We start from the raw sequence: 27,560 nt of genomic DNA on the forward strand, positions 1-27,560 counted from the left end.
GGCCGCTGGGTCATGGGGTGTCGGTGTGGCCGCTGGGTCATGGGGTGTCGGTGTGGCCGCTGGGTCATGGGGTGTCGGTGTGGCCGCTGGGTCATGGGGTGTCGGTGTGGCCGCTGGGTCATGGGGTGTCGGTGTGGCCGCTGGGTCATGGGGTGTCGGTGTGGCCGCTGGGTCATGGGGTGTCGGTGTGGCCGCTGGGTCATGGGGTGTCGGTGTGGCCGCTGGGTCATGGGGTGTCGGTGTGGCCGCTGGGTCATGGGGTGTCGGTGTGGCCGCTGGGTCATGGGGTGTCGGTGTGGCCGCTGGGTCATGGGGTGTCGGTGTGGCCGCTGGGTCATGGGGTGTCTGTGTGGCCGCTGGGTCATGGGGTGTCTGTGTGGCCGCTGGGTCATGGGGTGTCGGTGTGGCCGCTGGGTTGGGGTATTGTGATTGTAAGCATGTCCAGCAGCATTGTGTTATTCGGTATGTATCTGCCATGATTTCTGTAGCGCTGCAGATTTAACCTGGGTCCCATTATTTCTTCGGCGCTCCATTGGGAGACCCAGACGATTGGGTGTATAGCACTGCCTCCGGAGGCCACACAAAGCAATTACACTAAAAAGTGTAAGGCCCCTCCCCTTCTGGCTATACACCCCCAGTGGGATCACTGGCTCACCAGTTTTCTGCTTTGTGCGAAGGAGGTCAGACATCCACGCATAGCTCCACTGTTTAGTCAGCAGTAGCTGCTGACTATATCGGATGGAAGAAAAGAGGGCCCATATGGGGCCCCCAGCATGCTCCCTTCTTACCCCACTTGTGGTTTGTAAGGTTGAGGTACCCATTGCGGGTACGGAGGCTGGAGCCCACATGCTGTTTTCCTTCCCCATCCCCCTGAGGGGCTCTGAGGAAGTGGGATCTTACCGGCCACCAAGCCCTGAGGCCGGGCTCCATCCACAGACCCATAGAACCTGCTGGATGTGGAGCGGGAGTGCCGTTCAGGGACAAGGCCCTGCAACTTTCAGGTACTCTGTGTCCCCGTATGGCAGGCCACGCACACCCCAGGCTTGCTGGGTGTGCTAGTGCGCCGGGGACTGTAGCGCTGTGCGCTGGGCTTATAGTCCCCGCAGATTACTGGGGGACTTTATGTGTGTGGATCGCCGCGCCGACCGCCCCTGGAGCGGCGGCGCAGCTGCGACTTGTAGTGCGCCGGGGACGCGCCGACCGCGCTTTTACGGCGGCGGCGCTTCTAACTTTAGTCCCCGGTTTTTCTGCGGCCTAGCGCCGCTTCGTTAACACCCCCCACCCTGTCAATCAGGGTAGGGGAGAGACGTTGTTCAATCGGCAGCGCCGAGGGCTGGAGCACGATTTACATGCTCCAGCCCTCTCACTGAGCACAGTAGGACACAGGCTTCGCGCTTTTTCTCTGTGCACGCCCTAGGCCCGCCCCCAGGCTTGCAGCTCCCCAGGACGCCGGCAGCCATTATACACATGCAGTCTGGCTGGAGAACGGACGCAGGCTCTGAGGGACCCAGGCTAGGGGTTTCTGGCGACCACACACCCGCGCTAAGCGGGCGGTAAGCAGCACATACGTGCGGCCCCACTAGTGCCACAGTGTTATATTTGTGTACTGCACTGTAAGGTCGCTTCTTGGCTGTACACCCTATATTGCTTTGAGGAGACAACAGCATGTCATCCGCAAAACGCAAGGGTGCCAAGGCACGGGCTGTATACACTGCTTGTACAGCATGTGGGGCTAATCTACCAGCAGGCTCCAACGACTCTCATTGTGTGCAATGTTCAGTCCCAGTGGCACTTCGTCAGCCAGAGCCTATTGTGGTGGTAGCCCAGGCAGAGACGCCTGTGAACCCTACCCCGGTGACGGGGACAGAATTTGCAGTCTTTGCTGATAAAATGTCTGTGACTATGACAAAAATCCTGGAGACCTTGCAGTCCAGGCCAGTTGCTCAGACAATGGACACCGCTGTGTCTATGTTCCCCGGCCCCCCTCAGCTGGAATTAATCCGTAATTCAAGGGGGTCCCAGGCATCACAGGCTGAGGGCTCTGACTCCGATGACAGTCCCAGTCCGCCTAAGCGAGCTCGCTGGGAGAGACCCTCCACGTCATCACGCGGATCAGGGTCTCAGCGAGAAGGGTCTCTATATGATGGCTCAGAGGTGGGTGATCAGGAGTCTTGTCCTGACGCCGCACTCAATTTGGATACGCCAGATGGTGACGCCATGGTAAATGACCTTATAGCGGCCATCAATAGGCTGTTGGATATTTCTCCCCCAGCCCCTTCTGCAGAGGAGGCAGCTGCACAGCAGGAGAAATTCCATTTCCTGTATCCCAAGCGTAAATTGAGTACTTTTCTGGACCACTCTGACTTCAGAGAATCCATCCAGAAACACAATACTTATCCGGACAAGCGTTTTTCTAAACGCCTTAAGGATACACGTTATCCTTTTCCCCCTGACGTGGTCAAACGCTGGACCCAGTGTCCAAAAGTGGACCCTCCAATATCCAGGCTTGCAGCTAGATCCATAGTTGCAGTGGAGGATGGGGCTTCACTTAAAGATGCCAATGACAGACAGATGGACCTTTTGGTTGAAATCTGTCTATGAAGCTATCGGCGCGTCGTTTGCTCCAGCATTCGCGGCCGTGTGGGCGCTCCAAGCTATTTCAGCTGGTCTGGCACAGGTGGACTCTCTCATACGTCCAGCAGTGCCGCAAGTGGCGTCCCTAACTGCGCAAATGTCTGCGTTTGCGACCTACGCTATCAATGCGGTACTGGACTCTACGAGCCGTACCTCAATGGCATCCGCCAACTCTGTAGTTTTGCGCAGAGCCTTGTGGTTAAAGGAATGGAAAGCAGATTCTGCTTCTAAAAAATGTTTAACCAGCTTGCCATTATCTGGAGACAGACTGTTTGGTGAGCAATTGGCGGAAATCATTAAACAGTCCAAAGGTAAGGACTCCTCCTTACCCCAGCCCAGATCAAGCAAACCTCCACAGAGGAAGTGGCAGTCAAAGTTTCGGTCCTTTCGAGGCTCGGGCAAGCCCCAATTCTCCTCGTCCAAAGGGACTCAGAAAGAGCAAAGGAGCTCTGATTCCTGGCGGGCTCACTCACGCCCCAAGAAAGCAACCGGAGGTACCGCTTCCAAGGCGGCTGCCTCATGACTTTCGGCCGCCTCCCTCCGCATCCTCGGTCGGTGGCAGGCTCTTGCGACATTTGGCTGCCACAGGTCAAAGACCGGTGGGTAACAGACATTTTGTCTCACGGGTACAGGATAGAGTTCAGTTCTCGTCCTCCGCCTCGGTTCTTCAGAACTTCCCCACATCCCGACCGAGCAGATGCCCTTCTGCAGGCGGTGCATTCTCTAAGAGCAGAAGGAGTGGTGGTCCCTGTTCCTCTTCAGGAACGAGGTCAAGGTTTTTACTCCAATCTCTTTGTGGTGCCAAAAAAGGACGGCTCATTCCGTCCTGTTCTGGACCTAAAACTGCTCAACAAGCATGTGAACGCCAGGCGGTTCCGGATGGAATCCCTCCGCTCAGTCATTGCCTCAATGTCTCAAGGAGATTTCCTAGCATCAATAGACATCAAGGATGCTTATCTCCACGTGCCGATTGCTACAGAGCACCAACGCTTTCTACGCTTCGTGATAGGAGACGACCATCTTCAGTTCGTAGCTCTGCCATTTGGTCTGGCGACAGCCCCACGGGTGTTCACCAAGATCATGGCGGCAGTGGTAGCAGTCTTGCACTCTCAGGGACACTCTGTGATCCCTTACTTGGACGATCTACTGGTCAAGGCACCCTCTCAAGAGGCATGCCAACTCAGCTTGACTGTTGCACTGGAGACTCTCCAGACGTTCGGGTGGATCATCAACTTCTCAAAGTCAAATCTGTCACCGACCCAATCACTAACGTATCTTGGCATGGAGTTTCATACTCTCTCAGCGATAGTGAAGCTTCCGCTGGACAAGCAGCGGTCTCTACAGACTGGGGTGCAGGCTCTCCTTCAAAGTCAGTCGCACTCCTTAAGACGCCTCATGCACTTCCTCGGGAAGATGGTGGCGGCAATGGAGGCGGTTCCGTTTGCGCAGTTTCATCTGCGCCCTCTTCAATGGGACATTCTCCGCCAATGGGACGGGAAGTCAAAATCCCTGGACAGGAAAGTCTCCCTTTCCCAGACGGCCAAGGACTCTCTGCAGTGGTGGCTTCTTCCCACCTCATTATCACAGGGAAGATCCTTCCTACCACCGTCTTGGGCGGTGGTCACGACAGACGCGAGTCTGTCAGGGTGGGGAGCAGTTTTTCTCCACCACAGGGCTCAGGGTACGTGGACTCAGCAGGAGTCCACCCTTCAGATCAATGTTCTGGAAATCAGAGCAGTGTATCTTGCCCTACTAGCCTTCCAGCAGTGGCTGGAAGGAAGGCAGATCCGAATTCAGTCGGACAACTCCACAGCGGTGGCATACATCAACCACCAAGGGGGGACACGCAGTCGGCAAGCCTTCCAGGAAGTCCGGCGGATTCTGATGTGGGTGGAAGCCACGGCCTCCACCATATCCGCAGTTCACATCCCCGGCGTAGAAAACTGGGAAGCAGACTTCCTCAGTCGCCAGGGCATGGACGCAGGGGAATGGTCCCTTCACCCAGACGTGTTTCAGGAAATCTGTCGCCGATGGGGAAGGCCGGACGTCGACCTCATGGCGTCCCGGCACAACAACAAGGTCCCAACCTTCATGGCACGGTCTCGCGATCTAAGAGCGCTGGCGGCAGACGCCCTAGTGCAAGATTGGTCGCAGTTCCGGCTCCCTTATGTGTTTCCACCTCTGGCACTCTTGCCCAGAGTGCTACGCAAGATCAGATCCGATTGCAGCCGCGTCATACTCGTCGCCCCAGACTGGCCGAGGAGGGCGTGGTATCCGGATCTGTGGCAGCTCACGGTCGGCCAACCGTGGGCACTACCAGACCGACCAGACTTACTGTCCCAAGGGCCGTTTTTTCCATCGGAATTCTGCGGCCCTGAACCTGACTGTGTGGCCATTGAGTCCTGGATCCTAGCGTCTTCAGGATTATCCCAAGGGGTCGTTGCCACCATGAGACAGGCTAGGAAGCCCACGTCCGCTAAGATCTACCACAGAACGTGGAGGATATTCTTATCCTGGTGCTCTGCTCAGGGAGTGTCTCCCTGGCCATTTGCATTGCCTACCTTTCTTTCTTTCCTGCAATCTGGGTTAGAAAAAGGTTTGTCGCTCGGCTCCCTTAAAGGTCAGGTCTCGGCGCTATCCGTCTTTTTTCAGAGGCGTTTGGCACGCCTTCCTAAGGTGCGCACGTTCCTACAGGGGGTTTGCCATATCGTACCCCCGTACAAGCGGCCGTTAGATCCATGGGATCTGAACAGGGTACTAGTTGCCCTCCAGAAGCCGCCCTTCGAGCCTCTGAGGGAGGTTTCACTTTCTAGACTATCACAGAAAGTGGCTTTTCTGGTAGCGATCACATCTCTTCGGAGAGTGTCTGAGCTGGCAGCGCTATCATCCAAGGCTCCCTTCCTGGTCTTCCACCAGGACAAGGTAGTGCTGCGCCCCATTCAGGAGTTTCTCCCGAAGGTGGTATCCTCTTTTCATCTTAATCAGGATATCTCTTTGCCTTCGTTTTGTCCTCATGCAGTTCATCGGTATGAAAAGGATTTACATTTGTTGGATCTGGTGAGAGCACTCAGAATCTACATTTCCCGCACGGCGCCCTTACGCCGTTCGGATGCACTCTTTGTCCTTGTCGCTGGTAAGCGCAAAGGGTCGCAGGCTTCTAAGGCCACCCTGGCTCGATGGATCAAAGAACCAATTCTTGAAGCCTACCGTTCTGCTGGGCTTCCGGTTCCATCAGGGCTGAAGGCCCATTCTACCAGAGCCGTGGGTGTGTCCTGGGCATTGCGACACCAGGCTACGGCTCAACAGGTGTGCCAGGCAGCTACCTGGTCGAGTCTGCACACTTTCACCAAACATTATCAGGTGCATACCTATGCTTCGGCGGACGCCAGCCTAGGTAGAAGAGTCCTGCAGGCGGCAGTTTCCTCCTCGTAGGGGAGGGCTGTCTTGCAGCTCTAACATGAGGTATTCTTTACCCACCCAGGGACAGCTTTTGGACGTCCCAATCGTCTGGGTCTCCCAATGGAGCGCCGAAGAAGAAGGGAATTTTGTTACTTACCGTAAATTCCTTTTCTTCTAGCTCCTATTGGGAGACCCAGCACCCGCCCTGTTGTCCTTCGGGATTTTTGGTTGTTTTTCGGGTACACATGTTGTTCATGTTGAACGGTTTTCAGTTCTCCGACGTTACTTCGGAGTGAATTTGTTTAAACCAGTTATTGGCTTTCCTCCTTCTTGCTTTTGCACTAAAACTGGTGAGCCAGTGATCCCACTGGGGGTGTATAGCCAGAAGGGGAGGGGCTTTACACTTTTTAGTGTAATGCTTTGTGTGGCCTCCGGAGGCAGTGCTATACACCCAATCGTCTGGGTCTCCCAATAGGAGCTAGAAGAAAAGGAATTTACGGTAAGTAACAAAATTCCCTTCTTTATGACTTATTTCCAACTTGAATAATTGCTCTTGATCAAAAGGCCTCGGACCAAATTCTACAATTTTCCTACTTTGTTTTTGTGAACTCTATAATACAAGGTATTGGGCAGCGGCTTATTGCTCACTTCTTTGAGAACACTCAAGCTGAGCATACATGTGTATTCAGAAGAAGGGGGGAAGGAGATAGATCTATCTATTATATATAATAAATATATTAGATATATTTATTATAGTGCCATTCATTCCATGGCACTTTACATGTGAAAAGGACCATACATAGACAAGTACAATAATCGTGAACAATACAAGGCACAGACTGGTACAGGCGGAGAGGACCCTGCCCCCGAGGATCACAGTCTACGGGGATTGGTGAGGATACAGTAGGAGAGAGGACCCTGCCCCCCGAGGATCACAGTCTACAGCGATGGGTGAGGAGAAAGGAGGAGAGAGGACCCTTCCCCCAAGGGCTCACAGTCTACAGGGATGGGTGAGGATACAGGAGGAGAGAGGACCCTGCCCCCAAGGGCTCACAGTCTACAGGGATGGGTGAGGATACAGTAGGAGAGAGGACCCTGCCCCCCGAGGATCACAGACTACAGGGATGGGTGAGGAGAAAGGAGGAGAGGACCCTGCCCCCGAGGGCTCACAGTCTACAGGGATGGGTGAGGATACAGGAGGAGAGGACCCTTCCCCCAAGGGCTCACAGTCTACAGGGATGGGTGAGGATACAGGAGGAGAGAGGACCCTGCCCCCCGAGGATCACAGTCTACAGGGGTGGGTGAGGAGAAAGGAGGAGAGAGGACCCTGCCCCTGGGGGCTCACAGTCTACAGGAATGGGTGAGGAGAAAGGAGGAGAGAGGACCCTGCCCGCGAGGGCTCACAGTCTACAGGGATGGGTGAGGAGAAAGGAGGAGAGAGGACCCTGCCCCCAAGGGCTCACAGTCTACAGGGGATGGGTGAGGGTAGAGTAGGAGAGAGGACCCTGCCCCCCGAGGATCACAGTCTACAGGGGATGGGTGAGGGTACAGTAGGAGAGAGGACCCTGCCCCTCGTGGATCACAGTCTACGGAGATGGGTGAGGATACAGGAGGAGAGAGGACCCTGCCCCTGAGGCTCACAGTCTACAGGGATGGGTGAGGAGAAAGGAGGAGAGGACCCTGCCCCCGAGGGCTCACAGTCTACAGGGATGGGTGAGGATACAGGAGGAGAGGACCCTGCCCCCGAGGGCTCACAGTTTACAGGGATGGGTGAGGAGAAAGGAGGAGAGAGGACCCTGCCCCGGAGGGCTCACAGTCTACACAGATGGGTGAGGGTACAGGAGGAGAGAGGACCCTGCCCCCGAGGGCTCACAGTCTACAGGGATGGGTGAGGACACAGTAGGGTTTGCCACAATATTGCTGCATATAGCAAAATTCACCATCTCCTTAGAAGCCCGGCCACAGACTGGGGTTTCAGAGGAGCTCCATGATGACAGGTTCGGAGATCTTTAACAAACCCCTGGCTGGTGTAGTAATCCATTGGTGACCTGCGATCAAGTCACGGGTAGATATGATGGCTGTATAGAATGATGTGCCACCATGCCGGTGTACTATTAATGCTGCTGTCAAATTTTAGCGGCGGCATTTAATAGATTGTCAGTCATGTTTGGCGCTCCACCCGGGCATTGTGGAGGCTGGTCCAGGCTGTGTGTGACGGCCATTATCTCCCGGGTATGGGACAGGCTTACCCTATGAGCCTGCTCCACACACCGTACATGTATCGGGTTGATAAAAAACCAACTCACACAAAGATCAGATAACAAGATTAATGTAAGAAAATCTTTATTTATCAAAGAATTTAAAAAGTACAAGAGGGGGTGCAATAACAGAGAGGATACACAAGGTGGCATACCCCCTCCCTGACGAAGGCTGACGCTGAAACGCGCGTCGGATGGGACTTGGCGCCATTACCAGCTGTGAGTATGTGTGCTTACTGATAAAATAACTGATTGCCACTGTCTAATGCCTCTCATACTTTTCTTGATTTGGGATTGTGCCTGAATACATTTAATGACACTGGCTGGCGTCCCCTTCACTCTTTAGTAAGGCTATTCCGTGGTTTTCATCTGATATTGCACACTCGCCTGCTCCCAGCTGTTCTGGTATGCCACCTTGTGTATCCTCTCTGTTATTGCACCCCCTCTTGTACTTTTTAAATTCTTTGATAAATAAAGATTTTCTTACATTAATCTTGTTATCTGATCTTTGTGTGAGTTGGTTTTGTATACTGATATAGATCAGAATATCCATCTGTATTTATGAAAAAGTGGGTGGTGGTACCTTTTCCCTATGTTTGGAGACCACCTTATCACATTTAATTCCCAGCTTATTCATATCTTACCTAGGCTGATTATTGGTGTTATGTATCGGGTTGATGGCTGATCCTCTTTGCAGTCTATGTACCTGGTCTGTCCATAGTCGGCCGGTACAGAAACCCTCTGTAAGCCCGTCTATCACACGTAGAGTTAACTGGATGCTACATTTTCTGTAGTGAGTATTGATATCACATAGCTCTCCGCCCGATCCCCTCCCTTCATAAATGACATTTCCTGGAGGCCTTTCCACCTACGAAGTTCTGCATGTCACGGATGGCTCCTATCATAATAAGGAATGCCTGGGGCTGGTGTGTGAAAACCCTTCATGGAAGATTGGCAGCTTATCTCTCTGATTTGTTTTTCCTCTTTTCGTCTTATTTCTTTGTCGCTCCATTGGGAGACCCAGACAATTGGGTGTATAGGCTATGCCTCCGGAGGCCGCACAAAGTATTACACTAAAAGTGTAAAGCCCCTCCCCTTCTGCCTATACACCCCCCGTGCTCCCACGGGCTCCTCAGTTTTTATGCTTTGTGCGAAGGAGGCAGACATGCAGGCACAGCTCCATAGATTGGTCAGCAGCAGCTGCTGACTTTGTCGGATGGAAGAAAAGTGGGCCCATATAGGGCCCCCAGCATGCTCCCTTCTCACCCCACTCTTGTCGGCGGTGTTGTTAAGGTTGAGGTATCCATTGCGGGTACGGAGGCTGGAGCCCACATGCTGTTTTCCTTCCCCATCCCCCTTAGGGCTCTGGGTGAAGTGGGATCCTATCGGTCTCCAGGCACTGAGACCGTGCTTCATCCACAACTCCTGGGAGCCTGCTGGATAGGAGCCGGGTATCGTTCAGGGACATGGCCCTGCTACTTGGAGGTACTCTGTGTCCCCGTGGGGACCGAGCACAGCAATACTCCAGCATTGCTGGGTGTGCTAGTGCACCGGGGACCGCGGCGCTGACCGGGTTAAATGTGCCATTACACACTCAGCGTCGCTGAGTGTGTTTATGTAGGAGGACTACCGCGCTGACCGCCGCCGCCATGTTTAACACTGAGGCGCGGCTGGGACTTGTAGTGCGCCGGGGACTTCCGCGCGGGCCGCGCTTTTACGGAGGCCACGCTTATTACTCGAGTCCCCGGCTTTTGCGGCCTAGTCTTTCTTCCTCCCGCCCACAGCCCTGACAAGCAGGGGAAGGGCGGGACGCTGTACAGACGAGCAGCAGTGAGGGCTGGAGCATGCTTTGCATACTCCACCCCCCTCACTGTGCACTGTGGGGCACCAGTTCCCACACTTTCTGGGTCACGCCCACGGCTCCCTCCTCTCCTCAGGACGCCGGCAGCCATTCCTGTCAGCTCCTCGGACGCTGCAGAGGGGGACAAATTCTGGGAGACCCAGGCAGGGATTCTGGTGGCCTCACAACCGCTTTAAGCGGGTGGTAAGCAGCACCTGTGGTGCTAGCCCCATTGTGCAGAGGTGTAATTATATGTTTATGGTATATACTTTACACTGTATAGTGCACAGTTGTTTTCTGGCTATATACTCTATTGTGTTGCTCAGGGAAGACAATAGCATGGCGCCCACAAAAGGCAGGGGTGCCAAAACACAGGCTTACTATGCTGCCTGCGCCGCATGTACGACGCCGCTACCGGCAGGTTCCACTGACCCTCATTGTGTGCACTGCTCGGCCCCTACTGCACTTGCTCAGCCGGAGCCTCTGCTAAGAGGGGCCCAGGGGGAGCCACCTGCTGACACTCTCCAGGTGACAGGGACGGAGTTTGCAGTCTTTACAGATAAACTCTCTGAAACTATGGCTAAGATACTAGAAGCCTTGCAGTCCAGACCGGTATCTCAGCACAGGGACTCTGTTGAGTCATTGTTCCCTGGCCCCCCTCAGTTGGACCAACAATGTCACCCCGGGGTATCTCATAGATCCCAGGCTGGGGGCTCTGACACGGACCCCAGACCGATTAAGCGAGCTCGCTTGGAAATTCCCTCGACATCATCATGTTGTTCAGGGTCTCAGCGAGGGGAATCTCTGGTTGATGACGCGGAGGTAGCTGATCAGGATTCTGATCCTGAGGCCGCTCTCAATCTTGATACTCCGAACGGGGACGCCATAGTGAATGATCTTATTGCGTCCATCAATCGTATGTTGGATATTTCTCCCTCAGCTCCTCCGGTGGAGGAGTCAGCTTCTCAGCAGGAGAAATTCCGTTTCAGGTTTCCCAAGCGTACACCGAGTATGTTTCTGGACCACTCTGATTTCAGAGAGGCAGTCCAGAATCACCATGATTGTCCAGATAAGCGTTTTTCTAAGCGCCTTAAGGATACACGTTATCCCTTTCCCCCTGACGTGGTCAAAGGTTGGACTCAGTGTCCCAAGGTGGATCCTCCAATCTCCAGACTGGCAGCTAGATCCATACTTGCAGTGGAAGATGGGGCTTCACTCAAAGATGCCACTGACAGGCAGATGGAGCTCTGGTTGAAATCCATCTATGAAGCTATCGGCGCTTCTTTTGCCCCAGCATTCGCAGCCGTATGGGCGCTACAAGCTATATCAGCAGGTCAAGCGCAAATTGACGCAGCCACACGCACTTCCGCGCCGCAGGTGGCGTCCATAACCGCTCAGACGTCAGCAATGGCGTCTTACGCTATTAATGCTGTCCTGGACTCTGCGAGCCGTACGGCGGTTGCATCCGCCAATTCGGTGGTACTCCGCAGGGCCTTGTGGCTACGGGAATGGAAGGCAGATTCTGCTTCCAAAAAGCGCTTAACTAGTTTGCCAATTTCTGGCGACCGATTGTTTGGCGAGCGTTTGGATGAAATCATCAAACAATCCAAGGGAAAGGATACATCCTTACCCCAGCCCAAACCGAACATACCCCAACAGAGGAGGGGGCAGTCGAGGTTTCGGTCCTTTCGGGGCGCGGGCAGGTCCCAATTCTCCTCGTCCAAAAGGCCTCAGAAAGATCAAAGGAACTCTGATTCATGGCGGTCTAAGTCACGTCCAAAAAAGACCACAGGAGGTGCCGCTACCAAAGCGGCTTCCTCATGACTTTCGGCCTCCGCAAGCTGCATCCTCGGTCGGTGGCAGGCTCTCCCGCTTTTGCGACACCTGGCTGCCACGGGTAAAAGACCGCTGGGTGAGAGACATTCTGTCTCACGGTTACAGGATAGAGTTCAGCTCTCGTCCCCCGACTCGATTCTTCAGGTCATCCCCGCCTCCCGAGCGAGCCGAGGCTCTTCTGCAGGCGCTGGGCACTCTGAAGGCAGATGGAGTGGTGGTCCCTGTTCCTCTTCAGCAACAGGGTCACGGTTTTTATTCTAACCTGTTTGTGGTCCCAAAGAAGGACGGGTCTTTCCGTCCTGTCCTGGACCTGAAACTGCTCAACAAACACGTAAAGACCAGGCGGTTCCGGATGGAATCCCTCCGCTCCGTCATCGCCTCAATGTCCCAGGGAGATTTCCTTGCATCGATCGATATCAAAGATGCTTATCTCCACGTACCGATTGCTCCAGAGCACCAGCGCTTCTTGCGCTTCGCCATAGGAGACGAACACCTGCAGTTCGTGGCACTGCCGTTCGGCCTGGCAACAGCCCCACGGGTTTTCACCAAGGTTATGGCTACTGTAGTAGCGGTCCTCCACTCTCAGGGTCACTCGGTGATCCCTTACTTGGACGATCTCCTGATCAAGGCACCCTCTCAAGAGGCATGCCAACACAGCCTCGACGCTACTCTGGAGACTCTCCAGAGTTTCGGGTGGATCATCAATTTTCCAAAGTCAAATCTGACACCGGCCCAATCACTGACATATCTTGGCATGGAGTTTCATACCCTCTCAGCGATAGTGAAGCTTCCGCTGATCAAGCAGCGGTCGCTACAGAAGGGGGTACAATCTCTCCTTCAAGGTCAGGCACACCCCTTGAGGCGCCTCATGCACTTCCTGGGGAAGATGGTGGCAGCAATGGAGGCAGTCCCTTTCGCGCAGTTTCACCTGCGTCCTCTTCAATGGGACATCCTTCGCAAATGGGACAGGAAGCCGACGTCCCTCGACAGGAACGTCTCTCTCTCTCAGGCGACAAAAGCTTCCCTTCGGTGGTGGCTTCTTCCCACTTCATTATCGAAGGGGAAATCCTTCCTACCCCCATCCTGGGAGGTGGTCACGACGGACGCGAGTCTGTCAGGGTGGGGAGCGGTTTTTCTCCACCACAGGGCTCAGGGTACGTGGACCCGGCAAGAGTCCTCACTTCAGATCAATGTTCTGGAAATACGGGCAGTGTACCTTGCCCTGAAAGCGTTCCAGCAGTGGCTGGAAGGCAAGCAGATCCGAATTCAGTCGGACAATTCCACAGCGGTGGCATACATCAACCACCAAGGCGGCACACGCAGTCGGCAAGCCTTCCAGGAAGTCCGGCGGATCTTGATGTGGGTGGAAGCCACGGCCTCCACCATCTCTGCAGTTCACATCCCGGGCGTGGAAAACTGGGAAGCAGATTATCTCAGTCGCCAGGGCATGGACGCAGGGGAATGGTCCCTTCACCCGGACGTGTTTCAGGAGATCTGTTGCCGCTGGGGGGTGCCGGACGTCGACCTCATGGCGTCCCGGCACAACAACAAGGTACCGACGTTCATGGCACGGTCTCAAGATCCCAGAGCTATGGCGGCAGACGCCTTAGTTCAGGATTGGTCGCAGTTTCAGCTCCCTTATGTGTTTCCTCCGCTGGCACTGTTGCCCAGAGTGTTACGCAAGATCAGGGCCGACTGCCGCCGCGTCATCCTCGTCGCTCCAGACTGGCCGAGGAGGTCGTGGTACCCCGGATCTGTGGCATCTCACGGTCGGCCAACCGTGGGCACTACCAGACCGACCAGACTTGCTGTCTCAAGGGCCGTTTTTCCATCTGAATTCTGCGGCCCTCAACCTGACTGTGTGGCCATTGAGTCCTGGATCCTAGCGTCTTCAGGGTTATCTCAAGACGTCATTGCCACTATGAGACAGGCTAGGAAACCAACGTCCGCCAAGATCTACCACAGGACATGGAAAATTTTCCTGTCATGGTGCTCTGCTCAGGGTTTTTCTCCCTGGCCTTTTGCCTTGCCCACTTTTCTGTCCTTCCTTCAATCTGGACTTGAAAAGGGTTTGTCGCTCGGCTCCCTTAAGGGACAAGTCTCAGCGCTCTGTGTTTTTCCAGAAGCGCCTAGCCAGACTTCCACAGGTACGCACGTTCCTGCAGGGGGTTTGTCACATCGTTCCTCCTTACAAGCGGCCGTTAGAACCCTGGGATCTGAACAGGGTGCTAGTGGCTCTTCAGAAACCACCATTCGAGCCAATGAGGGATATTTCTCTCTCACGCCTTTCGCAGAAAGTGGTCTTCCTAGTAGCAGTCACCTCTCTTCGGAGAGTGTCTGAGCTAGCAGCGTTGTCGTGCAAAGCCCCTTTCCTGGTGTTTCACCAGGACAAGGTGGTTCTGCGTCCGGTTCCGGAATTTCTCCCCAAGGTGGTATCCCCTTTTCATCTCAATCAGGATATCTCCTTACCCTCTTTTTGTCCTCATCCAGTTCACCAATGTGAAAAGGATTTGCACTTGTTAGATCTGGTGAGAGCACTCAGACTCTACATTTCTCGTACGGCGCCCCTGCGCCGCTCGGATGCACTCTTTGTCCTTGTCGCTGGCCAGCGTAAAGGGTCACAGGCTTCCAAATCAACCCTGGCTCGGTGGATCAAGGAGCCAATTCTCGAAGCTTACCGTTCTGCTGGGCTTCCGGTTCCCGCAGGGCTGAAGGCCCATTCTACCAGAGCCGTGGGCGCGTCCTGGGCTTTGAGGCACCAGGCTACGGCTCAGCAGGTGTGTCAGGCGGCTACCTGGTCGAGCCTGCACACTTTCACGAAACACTATCAGGTGCATACCTATGCTTCGGCGGATGCCAGCCTAGGTAGACGAGTCCTTCAGGCGGCGGTTGCCCACCTGTAGGAAGGGGCCGTTTTACGGCTCCATTACGAGGTATTATTTTACCCACCCAGGGACTGCTTTTGGACGTCCCAATTGTCTGGGTCTCCCAATGGAGCGACAAAGAAGAAGGGAATTTTGTTTACTTACCGTAAATTCCTTTTCTTCTAGCTCCAATTGGGAGACCCAGCACCCGCCCCTGTTTTTTGTGTACACATGTTGTTCATGTTGAATGGTTTCAGTTCTCCGATATTCCTTCGGATTGAATTTACTTTAAACCAGTTTAATTCTTTTTCCTCCTTCTTGCTTTTGCACCAAAACTGAGGAGCCCGTGGGAGCACGGGGGGTGTATAGGCAGAAGGGGAGGGGCTTAACACTTTTAAGTGTAATACTTTGTGCGGCCTCCGGAGGCATAGCCTATACACCCAATTGTCTGGGTCTCCCAATTGGAGCTAGAAGAAAAGGAATTTACGGTAAGTAAACAAAATTCCCTTCTTTCCTGCTTCCATTCATTACTATGTCTCTTTAGACGGCGGACCAGTTGCTGGCCCGGGCGGATGCGGCCAAGGCACAAGCAGAAGAGGCTGCCAAGAAGGGACGTGCGACTCTACAGGAGGCAAACGACATCTTGACCAATCTGCGAGGTTAGTTTAGCCTTTATTTAATGCAGAATCGAAGGCTGTGATTGTCCCCATATTCACCAATACAGGAAAGGAAACGCACGCGGTCCTAATAGGTTGTCACCGATCTGATCTTCATTACAGATTTTGACAAACGAGTTAATGACAATAAAACCGCAGCAGAAGCCGCATTGAGGAGGATCCCGGCCATCACCCAGATTATTGCCGAAGCCAATAACAAGACTCGTCAAGCTGAAAGTGCCCTGGGCAACGCCAATGCCGACGCCCGAGGAGCAAAGAGCAAAGCCGAGGAAGCAGAGAAGATTGCGAACACCGTCCAAAAGGTGGGCAGGGGGCTCGGATTGTCATAGGGACATCACGCGATAAGTTGTGTAGCTATACAAAGTCATATCAACCTAATCTGCCACCAATCTCGTGTGTATGGGGTATCGGCCGACGGCAGAGAGGAAGGGCAATGTTACAGGCGTGTGCAGTAAGGGAATACAAGGACTCGATAGTTGCCGCGCTGGTATCCCCCATCTTTTCTATTAGCACAGTGCCATGGCTTTGATTTTCTTACTAGAATATCTCTTATAAACTGGAATTTTTAACAAACCAGTCTCTCTTGTTACTCAAGTCCTCTGTTAAAGGCAGACTGGTATTTTCTATGGCTGTTCCGGAAAAAGTGCACAATGATAACCGGAAGGGGTAAAGCAGTAAAATGGCATGTTATCTACTATCCATAGTATCCCTACTCCCAATCCCTGGAACCCACCCCTGCAATCCCGAGAATGCTACTCTTTGTAAAATGAACTGGAAAGACAAGAAGGGGCAAATAGTGTCTTACCTGGTATTACCAGGGTAGAAAGATTTTCAAGGATTCACTAACCGGATGCGGGCGAATGGCGCACAGGTGCGCAGGCTCGGTCTCCGTCCCATTCATCGTCTATGGGACTGCCAGAGATGGCAGAGTTCTTTCCAGCATTACCATAGACGATGAATGGAGAGGAAATTGAGCACGTGCACCTCTGCTCCATGGAAGACTGGGCTCTACAGAGGCCCATTCTGGGGATTTTAGAGGGTTAATAAATTATCCCCTGGCCTATGGATGGGTATTATTTGCGATGTTGGGTAAACCCTTTATACAATCCTGGTTGTTCTCTTGTTTTTTTGTTTTTATAGCCACATGTAGTCTTGTGATTTTATTTTCTGCTTAGGAGACGTCTGCTCGGTGAGAGCTAAAATCATAATTTGCCTAATTGCAGGTAACATGACATTGGCGCAGCAGAGCAGTGTAATAGTTGTATCATAGAACAAATCTGCAGTGAGGCGCGGCGATTCCTTCAGGTCCAGACGGCTGCGTGTCTGAGGTCCTCAGCGTCATTCTTTGTCTTGGGGGTGTCCTCCTTGGGCCACAGCAGGGTCATCTCTTTGGGTTCAATTTGAGGTACAGGTACCATACATTACCTTTCTATTTCTTTCTCTCCAGAATGCTGCCGCAGCCAAAGACGACGCCGACAAGACTTTTAAGGACGTCACCGCTTTAGATGGAGAATTACAAGATATGTTGCGTCAGCTGCAAGATGCAGAGAACCAGCTGAACAAGAAGCAGACGGAAGCGGACCAAGACATGATGATGGCGAGCATGGTGGGCACGATGGGCCGACAGTGGGAAGTGGCCTGTGCGGTGTCTACACCAATTTTAGAGCTTTTTTTCTTTTTCCCCAGGCCACACAAGCGGCCCAGGAAGCGGAAGATAATGCCAAAAAGGCAAAGAACTCCGTCAATAATGTCCTGGGAATTATCAATGAGCTGCTCTCGCAGCTTGGTAAGAAACGTGTTGAGGTTTATTACTCTGTGAATATTGATCATTTTGGTTCCATATAAATTTGACAGCGGTCCAGCGAACGGTCGTTTTGTCGACAGATTTCTATCCATACGCCGCCATATATAGGAACACTCGGACGCGCTCCCCCTGTGCTTTCTGTGAGGGCTGGTGACTCCTCTGACCGTGGAGAACCGAAAGATCGGCTGCTGAAAGTCAGCAAGTCGGATCCTTCTCTCCCCCGACGCCATCTGTCTGGGGTCGGTGCAGAGTTGGGACACCCCCTTACACGTTGGATGGTCAGCCGATCCCAACAACTTTAATGTGTCTGTAGGCCTGAAATATAAAGCGTAGGCTGAGGCAGCATTCTGGATAGAAAGCTAAAGATATAGGAAGGAAATTTAAGATGATTATACCTCAAATTGTTCCCAAAAGAGGACCCTGCTGTGGCCTAAGGAGGACAAACCCAAGGCATAGATGTAGAGATGTTTTACAGGCTCCTTAGATCAGTTGCATGTCCACAGGCTACGAAGCATCCGGTGAAATTACCGTATTTTTCGGTTTATAAGACAAATCGGATTATAAGGTCAGTCTTATAATCCGGTGGTGTCTTACAGAGTATGGTGGAGCGGGGTCACAGGAGGCAGGGGTGGTGGTGGACCAGGGAGGTGCAGCGGGTGTCCTAGAAACTGTCGGCGGTGTGGGCTTCAAAGAAATGGCTCCTGGAGTCGGCATATGCACAGACTGAGCTATCTGCTCAATGACAAGCCGAGATCTTATCTGCCACACGTCACCTTCTGGCGCCATTTTCCTTAAGACCGCTGCCTGGAGATCAATGGGCCGAAGTCAGCGCATGCACAGATGAGATCTTGAACCGAGCGTTCTATCTGCGCACGCGCCAACTCCGGGCGCCATTATTTGAAGTCCTCATCATCTGCTGCACAGCAGCCTGCAGCACAATGGCTGTGACCCCAGCACAGCCCCGCAGCACAGCCCCGCAGCATTGCCCCTGCTACCCCTCTCCACCACCTCCCAGAAAGCTACATTAAGATTTTAACACACACCCATCATTTTGCTCCCAAATTTTTGGGAGTAAAAGTGCATCTTATAAGCCAAAATATACGGTATTTCTTCGGCGCTCCATTGGGAGACCCAGACGATTGGGTGTATAGCACTGCCTCCGGAGGCCACACAAAGCATTACACTAAAAAGTGTAAGGCCCCTCCCCTTCTGGCTATACACCCCCAGTGGGATCACTGGCTCACCAGTTTTCTGCTTTGTGCGAAGGAGGTCAGACATCCACGCATAGCTCCACTGTTTAGTCAGCAGCAGCTGCTGACTATGTCGGATGGAAGAAAAGAGGGCCCATACTAGGGCCCCCAGCATGCTCCCTTCTCACCCCACTTGCGGTTTGTAAGGTTGAGGTACCCATTGCGGGTACGGAGGCGGGAGCCCACATGCTGTTTTCCTTCCCCATCCCTCTGTGGGGCTCTGAGGAAGTGGGATCTTACCGGCCTCCAAGCCCTGAGGCCGGGCTCCGTCCACAGACCCATTGCACCTGCTGGATAAGGAGCCGGGGTACCATTCAGGGACAAGGCCCTGCAACATTCAGGTACTCTGTGTCCCCCTATGGACTGGCCGCGCACACTCCAGACTTGCTGGGTGTGCTAGTGCGCCGGGGACAGTAGCGCTGCGCGCTGGGGTTTGAGTCACTGCAGCTTGGCTGAGTGACTTTATGTGTTGGGAACTACCGCGCCGGCCGCTCTGGGAGCGGCGGCGCGGCTGGGACTTGTAGTGCGCAGGGGACTTAGCGCCGACCGTGCTTTTACGACGGCGGCGCTTATAAATCTAGTCCCCGGCTTTTGCGGCCTAGCTCCGCTTCGTTCCCGCCCCCTCCCTGTCAATCAGGGAAAGGGACAGGCGTTGTGCAATCGTCAGCACCGAGGGCTGGAGCCTTATTTACATGCTCCAGCCCTCTCACTGGGCACAGTGGGACGCAGGTTTCCCGCTTTTTGTCTGAGCACACCCAGGGCCCGCCCCCCCTCCACAGAGACGCCGGCAGCCATTCCTGCATGCAGTCTAGCTGGGGAACGGACACAGGCTCTGGGAGACCCAGACAAGGGGTTTCTGGCGACCACACACCCGCGTTAAGCGGGCGGTAAGCAGCACATTCGTGCTGGCCCCACTAGTGCCACAGTGTTATTTGGTGTACTTTTTCCTGTACCAGATATATCTATATATATTGCACTGTAAGGTCGCTTCTTGGCTGTCTACCCCTATTGCTCTGAGGAGACGACAACATGTCATCTGCAAAACGCAAGGGTGCCAAGACACAGGCTGTGAACGCTGCTTGTGCCGCTTGTGGGGCTAATCTACCGGCAGGTTACAATGACCCCCATTGTGTGCAATGTTCGGTCCCTGTGCCACTTCGTCAGCCGGAGCCTATGGTGGTGGTGGCCCAGGCAGAGTCGCCGGTGAACCCTGTCCCGGTGACGGGGACAGAGTTTGCTGTTTTTGCTGACAGGATGTCTGTCACTATGACAAAAATCCTAGAGACCTTGCAGGCCAGGCCAGTTACTCAGACCATGGACACTGCTGCGGCAACGTTCCCCGGTCCCCCTCAGTTGGAGTTAATCAGTGCTTCAAGGGGGTCCCAGGCATCTCAGCCTGACGGCTCTGATTCAGATGACAGTCCCAGGCAGCCTAAGCGAGCTCGCTGGGAGAGACCCTCCACGTCATCACGCGGATCAGGGTCTCAGCGAGGAGAGTCTCTACATGATGAGACAGAGGAGGGTGATCAGGAGTCTAATCCTGAAACCGCTCTCAATCTGGATACTCCTGATGGTGACGCCATGGTAAATGACCTTATAGCGGCCATCAATAGACTGTTGGATATTTCTCCCCCAGCCCCTTCTGCAGAGGAGGCAGCTGCCCAGCAGGAGAAGTTCCATTTCAGGTATCCCAAGCCTAAACTGAGTACTTTTCTGGACCACGCTGACTTCAGAGAATCAGTCCAGAAACACCATGCCTACCCAGATAAGCGTTTCTCCAAACGTCTTAAGGATACACGTTATCCCTTTCCCCCTGACGTGGTCAAACGCTGGACCCAGTGTCCAAAGGTGGATCCCCCAATCTCCAGGCTTGCAGCTAGATCCATAGTTGCAGTGGAAGATGGGGCTTCACTTAAAGATGCCAATGACAGACAGATGGACCTTTGGTTAAAGTCTGTCTATGAAGCTATTGGCGCGTCGTTTGCTCCAACATTCGCGGCCGTGTGGGCACTCCAAGCTATTTCAGCTGGCCTGGCACAGGTGGACTCTATCATATGTCCAGCAGTGCCGCGAGTAGCGTCCCTAACCTCGCAAATGTCTGCGTTTGCGACTTACGCTATCAACGCTGTCCTGGACTCTACGAGCCGTACCTCAATTGCGTCTGCCAACTCTGTTGTCTTGCGCAGAGCCTTGTGGTTAAAGGAATGGAAAGCGGATTCTGCTTCCAAAAAATGTTTAACCAGCTTGCTGCTATCTGTAGATAGACTGTTTGGTGAACAATTGGCTGAAATTATTAAGCAATCCAAGGGTAAGGACTCCTCCTTACCCCAGCCCAGATCAAGCAAACCTCAACAGAGGAAGTGGCAGTCGAGGTTTCGGTCCTTTCGAGGCTCCAGCAAGACCCATTTCTCCTCGTCCAAAGGGACTCAGAAGGAGCAAAGGAGCTCAGATTCCTGGCGGGCTCAGTCACTCCCCAAGAAAGCAACCGGAGGAACCGCTTCCAAGGCGGCTGCCTCATGACTTTCGGCCTCAGCCCTCCGCATCCTCGGTCGGTGGCAGGCTCTCCCGCTTTTGCGACATTTGGCTGCCACAGGTCAAAGACCGGTGGGTAGCAGACATTTTGTCTCACGGGTACAGGATAGAATTCAGTTCTCGTCCTCCGCCTCGGTTCTTCAGAACCTCCCCACATCCCGACCGAGCAGATGCCCTTCTGCAGGCGGTGTGCTCACTAAAAGCAGAAGGAGTGGTGATCCCTGTTCCTCTGCAGGAACAAGGGCAAGGTTTTTACTCCAATCTCTTCGTGGTTCCAAAAAAGGACGGCTCGTTCCGTCCTGTTCTGGACCTAAAGCTGCTCAACAAGCATGTGAACGCCAGGCGGTTCCGGATGGAATCCCTCCGCTCTGTCATTGCCTCAATGTCTCAAGGAGATTTCCTTGCATCAATAGACATCAAAGATGCTTATCTCCACGTGCCGATTGCTACAGAGCACCAACGTTTCCTACGTTTCGTGATAGGAGACGACCATCTCCAGTTCGTAGCTCTGCCATTTGGTCTGGCGACAGCCCCACGGGTTTTCACCAAGGTCATGGCGGCAGTGGTAGCAGTCTTGCATTCTCAGGGTCATTCGGTGATCCCTTACTTAGACGATCTACTTGTCAAAGCACCCTCTCAAGAGGCATGCCAACACAGCCTGAATGTTGCGCTGGAGACTCTCCAGACTTTCGGGTGGATCATCAACTTTTCAAAGTCAAACCTGGCACCGACTCAATCACTAACGTATCTTGGCATGGAGTTTCATACTCTCTCAGCGATAGTGAAGCTTCCGCTGGACAAGCAGCGGTCACTACAGACAGGGGTGCAGTCTCTCCTTCAGGGTCAGTCGCACCCCTTAAGGCGCCTCATGCACTTCCTAGGGAAGATGGTGGCAGCAATGGAGGCAGTCCCGTTCGCGCAGTTTCATCTGCGTCCACTTCAATGGGACATTCTCCGCCAGTGGGACGGGAAGACAACTTCCCTAGACAGGAAAGTCTCCCTTTCTCAGACGGCCAAGGATTCTCTGCTATGGTGGCTCCTTCCCACCTCATTAACGCAGGGAAGATCATTCCTGCCCCCATCCTGGGCAGTGGTCACGACAGACGCGAGTCTGTCAGGGTGGGGAGCAGTTTTTCTCCACCACAGGGCTCAAGGGACGTGGACTCAGCAGGAGTCCACCCTTCAGATCAATGTTCTGGAAATCAGGGCAGTGTATCTTGCCCTATTAGCCTTCCAGCAGTGGCTGGAAGGAAAGCAGATCCGAATTCAGTCGGACAACTCCACGGCGGTGGCATACATCAACCACCAAGGAGGGACGCGCAGTCGGCAAGCCTTCCAGGAAGTCAGGCGGATTCTGATGTGGGTGGAGGAAAGAGCATCCACCATATCAGCAGTTCACATCCCGGGCGTAGAAAACTGGGAAGCAGACTTCCTCAGTCGCCAGGGCATGGACGCAGGGGAATGGTCCCTTCACCCGGACGTGTTTCAGGAAATCTGCCGCCGCTGGGGGGTGCCGGACGTCGACCTAATGGCGTCTCGGCACAACAACAAGGTCCCGACCTTCATAGCGCGGTCTCGCGATCAAAGAGCTCTGGCGGCAGACGCCTTGGTGCAAGATTGGTCGCAGTTCCGGCTCCCTTATGTGTTTCCACCTCTGGCACTCTTGCCCAGAGTGTTACGCAAGATCAGATCCGATTGCGGCCGCGTCATACTCGTCGCCCCAGACTGGCCGAGGAGGTCGTGGTACCCGGATCTGTGGCATCTCACGGTCGGCCAACCGTGGGCACTACCAGACCGTCCAGACTTACTGTCCCAAGGGCCGTTTTTCCATCGGAATTCTGCGGCCCTGAACCTGACTGTGTGGCCATTGAATCCTGGATCCTAGCGTCTTCAGGATTATCCCAAGGGGTCGTTGCCACCATGAGACAGGCTAGGAAGTCCACGTCTGCTAAGATCTACCACAGAACGTGGAAGATTTTCTTATCCTGGTGCTCTGCACAAGGAGTATCTCCCTGGCCATTCGCGTTACCTGTCTTTCTTTCCTTCCTGGAAGCTGGGTTGGAAAAGGGCTTGTCGCTCGGCTCCCTTAAAGGGCAAGTCTCGGCACTATCCGTGTTTTTTCAGAAGCGTCTAGCACGACTTTCTCAGGTGCGCACGTTCCTGCAGGGGGTTTGTCATATCGTACCTCCGTACAGGCGGCCTTTAGATCCGTGGGATCTAAACAAGGTCCTTGTTACTCTCCAGAAGCCGCCCTTCGAGCCTCTAAGGGATGTGTCACTTTCTCGACTCTCACAGAAAGTGGCCTTTCTGGTAGCGGTCACGTCTCTTCGGAGAGTGTCTGAACTAGCAGCGCTGTCATCCAAAGCTCCTTTCCTGGTGTTCCACCAGGACAAGGTAGTGCTGCGCCCCATTCAGGAGTTTCTCCCTAAAGTGGTATCCTCTTTTCATCTTAATCAGGATATCTCCTTGCCTTCCTTTTATCCGCATGCAGTTCATCGGTATGAAAAGGATTTACATTTGTTGGATCTGGTGAGAGCACTCAGAATCTACATTTCCCGCACGGCGCCCCTGCGCCGCTCGGATGCACTCTTTGTCCTTGTCGCTGGTAAGCGCAAAGGGTCGCAGGCTTCCAAAGCCACCCTGGCTCGGTGGATCAAAGAACCAATTCTTGAAGCCTACCGTTCTGCTGGGCTTCCGGTTCCATCAGGGCTGAAGGCCCATTCTACCAGAGCCGTGGGTGCGTCCTGGGCATTACGACACCAGGCTACGGCTCAACAGGTGTGCCAGGCAGCTACCTGGTCGTGTCTGCACACTTTCACCAAACATTATCAGGTGCATACCTATGCTTCGGCGGACGCCAGCCTAGGTAGAAGAGTCCTGCAGGCGGCAGTTGCCTCCCCGTAGGGGAGGGCTGTCTTTGCAGCTCTAACATGAGGTATTTCTTTACCCACCCAGGGACAGCTTTTGGACGTCCCAATCGTCTGGGTCTCCCAATGGAGCGCCGAAGAAGAAGGGAATTTTGTTACTTACCGTAAATTCCTTTTCTTCTAGCTCCTATTGGGAGACCCAGCACCCGCCCTGTTGTCCTTCGGGATTTTTGGTTGTTTTTCGGGTACACATGTTGTTCATGTTGAATGGTTTTCAGTTCTCCGATGTTACTTCGGAGTGAATTTGTTTAAACCAGTTCTTGGCTTTCCTCCTTCTTGCTTTTGCACTAAAACTGGTGAGCCAGTGATCCCACTGGGGGTGTATAGCCAGAAGGGGAGGGGCCTTACACTTTTTAGTGTAATGCTTTGTGTGGCCTCCGGAGGCAGTGCTATACACCCAATCGTCTGGGTCTCCCAATAGGAGCTAGAAGAAAAGGAATTTACGGTAAGTAACAAAATTCCCTTCATCGCGTGTTTATGAACCATGAGCACCATATTTCCATAGTAAGGATTCGATTCATTAACATCCAGATGCATTGGTTTTGCCAATACTTGTGTAATGTTCTGCACATTTTCCACCGCGCTGTGCTGTCAGATACCCGGGGGCTTATCATACTAAACCATTCTCTGGGAGATTATGTCATGCAGGTTTGGGTGTGTAAAACCTGTTTCTAAGTCTCTATAAATAGTAAATGATGGAAGTGCAGAAATAATTCTCTTTATTTTCTACATCAGGTAAACTGGATTCTGTAGATGTAGGAAAACTCAACGAGCTTGAAAGGACACTAGACAACGCCAAGACCCAGCTGAGTGATAGCGATCTGGACAAGAAGGTGGCAGAGCTGGAGGAATCTGCCCGGCAGCAGGATGTGGCCCTCGTCTCATATCAACATGACATTGACCAGATCCTTAAAGACATTGATAATCTAGAAGACATTAAAAACACACTGCCTCCAGGCTGCTACAACACTCCCATTATCGAGAAGCCCTAAGTGCTTGGCCAAAAAAAAAAAAAATCTGCAAGGAAGGACTTCAGCCACACTTCCTTCTCACCAACCTCCATGTTTGGCTGTGAAGTGCCTTATTACTCACCCACCCCAGACTATCTGCCCTACACAATGATCACTCTATGCCCTCCACATATTGAACTTTTTAAGGGAGGGGGTAGTATTTGAAACTGTATTATTTCACATGAACTCTACCACCGTACTCTGTGTGCAGGAGGCATCCATTTCAGTCATTTTTTTTCTTGCTACTGCAGAGAGATAGAGGTTTGCTGTAATGGCGAGAGACACACATGCTCAGGCCTCTCCGTGCAGCATAGTAACGCCGCTGTGCCGGGCAGTGGCCGGGGCAGTAATTAGCCAAGGGACTGTTTCTAGCAAGGTTAACCGCTTAATTGGTGGCTGCAGCTCTCGAGCGCTTTGCAGCACAGAAGGGGTTAATAAAGCTATACTTTCAGCCTTCTAGAAAACCTGGGCCTGTTACCTCCGCAAGCTCTTTTGGAGAATTGACCCGTTCCTAGTCTACACTCCTTTTTTATTTTCCCTTTGACTATCCTTCGGCCTGGCCTTCTGCAGTGTAGCCACACAGCCAGTATTATCCCTGCAAGCACAGAAATATCATCTGCTGTGTAGAAGGGTCCTGGAAAATATTAACGCTTTCCCTCCTCGACAGTAAGCTGGTCTATGTCATATGTAACCCACTAGAGCGTTGCGGTGATTGCGGAGCCACAGCAGCCGGGGCGAGGTGTTCTGGTGCAGATGATTGTCCTGGCATCTCAGAACTGTACATCGAGACCCAAATCTACTCCCACAACCAGCGAATGGCACAGGGGCCACACGAGCTTCCCTCTACACCTAGCCCTAATTACACCTAACCCCAATTACACCTAGCCCCAATTACACCTAGCCCCAATTACACCTAGCCCTAATTACACCTAGCCCTAATTACACCTAGCCCTAATTACACCTAGCCCTAATTACACCTAGCCCTAATTACACCTAGCCCTAATTACACCTAGCCCTAATTACACCTAGCCCTAATTACACCTAGCCCTAATTACACCTAGCCCTAATTACACCTAGCCCTAATTACACCTAGCCCTAATTACACCTAGCCCTAATTACACCTAGCCCTAATTACACCTAGCCCTAATTACACCTAGCCCTAATTACACCTAGCCCTAATTACACCTAGCCCCAATTACACCTAGCCCCAATTACACCTAGCCCTAATTACACCTAGCCCTAATTACACCTAGCCCTAATTACACCTAGCCCTAATTACACCTAGCCCTAATTACACCTAGCCCTAATTACACCTAGCCCTAATTACACCTAGCCCTAATTACACCTAGCCCTAATTACACCTAACCCTAATTACACCTAACCCCAATTACACCCAGACCCAATTACACCTAGCCCCAATTACACCTAGCCCCAATTACACCTAGCCCCAATTACACCTAGCCCTAATTACACCTAACCCTAATTACACCTAACCCTAATTACACCTAACCCCAATTACACCCAGACCCAATTACACCCAGACCCAATTACACCCAGACCCAATTACACCCAGACCCAATTACACCCAGCCCCAATGGCACCCAGCCCCAATGGCACCCAGCCCCAATGGCACCCAGCCCCAATGGCACCCAGCCCCAATGGCACCCAGCCCCAATGGCACCCAGCCCCAATGGCACCCAGCCCCAATTGCACCCAGCCCCAATGGCACCCAGCCCCAATGGCACCCACGTCATTATTTCCAGTTGCAAACGACCTAAAACCTTTCAGTTCCTCCCATTGAAGAAAACAAATCCACTGGAATATTATTTAGATGCCATACCTTGTATATAACTTTTACTATAGTTTATATGTTGGCAGTATCAGAGGAGGTGTTTATATCCAGTCCATAGCTATATATTTGAGATTTCTGCACTCTGTAGTATAGTAGAATATTATTTTATTATTATTATATGGCCACTTGCTGTTCAGAACAAAGGAAGGATCTTACTAGTCACCTGTGCTTTAGGCGAAAATGTCCCAATAGCCACTACTGGGACTTGCCAGTCGCCATGCATGCAAATCCCAGGGGAAACTGTGTGATCTAGAAGGGGGTTGGTTTTCCTAAATCTGCACAGTCGTCCGTGCCCTGTGTTGGTTTTGCACCACCCCATGGAGTGCATAGGACTGTACTATCAGGGGCGGCCAAGCACAGAAGTGGTGCAATTTCTGGATAAAGACCCTCATTTTCCTTTCCTGGAAACACCTTTTTCTTCAGCGCTCTATTGGGAGACCCAGACGATTGGGGTATAGCTACTGCCCTCTGGAGGCCACACAAAGCACTACACTAAAAGTGCAAGGCCCCTCCCTCTCTGGCTATACCCCCCCGTGGTATCACGGGTACTCCAGTTTTAGCTTTGTGTGCGAAGGAGGTCAGACATTCCATGCATAGCTCCACAGATTTTAGTCAGCAGTAGCTGCTGACTAGTTCGGATGGAAGAAAAGAGGACACATATAGTGTCCCCAGCATGC

General features: G+C 52.9%; 1 protein-coding gene across 1 annotated transcript in view; it reads left to right on the forward strand.

Moving 5' to 3' along the window:
* LAMC1 (laminin subunit gamma 1) overlaps window positions 1-26,619 on the forward strand; it is a 205,181-nt gene extending 178,562 nt beyond the window's left edge. The window contains exons 24-28 of the mRNA XM_075320608.1: window positions 15,376-15,490; window positions 15,611-15,810; window positions 16,956-17,114; window positions 17,195-17,294; window positions 24,757-26,619. Coding sequence (XP_075176723.1) covers window positions 15,376-15,490; window positions 15,611-15,810; window positions 16,956-17,114; window positions 17,195-17,294; window positions 24,757-25,013 — 831 coding nt within the window. The 3' untranslated portion in view covers window positions 25,014-26,619. The remainder of the gene's footprint in view (window positions 1-15,375; window positions 15,491-15,610; window positions 15,811-16,955; window positions 17,115-17,194; window positions 17,295-24,756) is intronic.
* Window positions 26,620-27,560: the final 941 nt, after the last annotated feature.

Source organism: Anomaloglossus baeobatrachus, chromosome 8 (assembly GCF_048569485.1).
Source record: "Anomaloglossus baeobatrachus isolate aAnoBae1 chromosome 8, aAnoBae1.hap1, whole genome shotgun sequence".
Classification (NCBI taxonomy): domain Eukaryota; kingdom Metazoa; phylum Chordata; class Amphibia; order Anura; family Aromobatidae; genus Anomaloglossus; species Anomaloglossus baeobatrachus.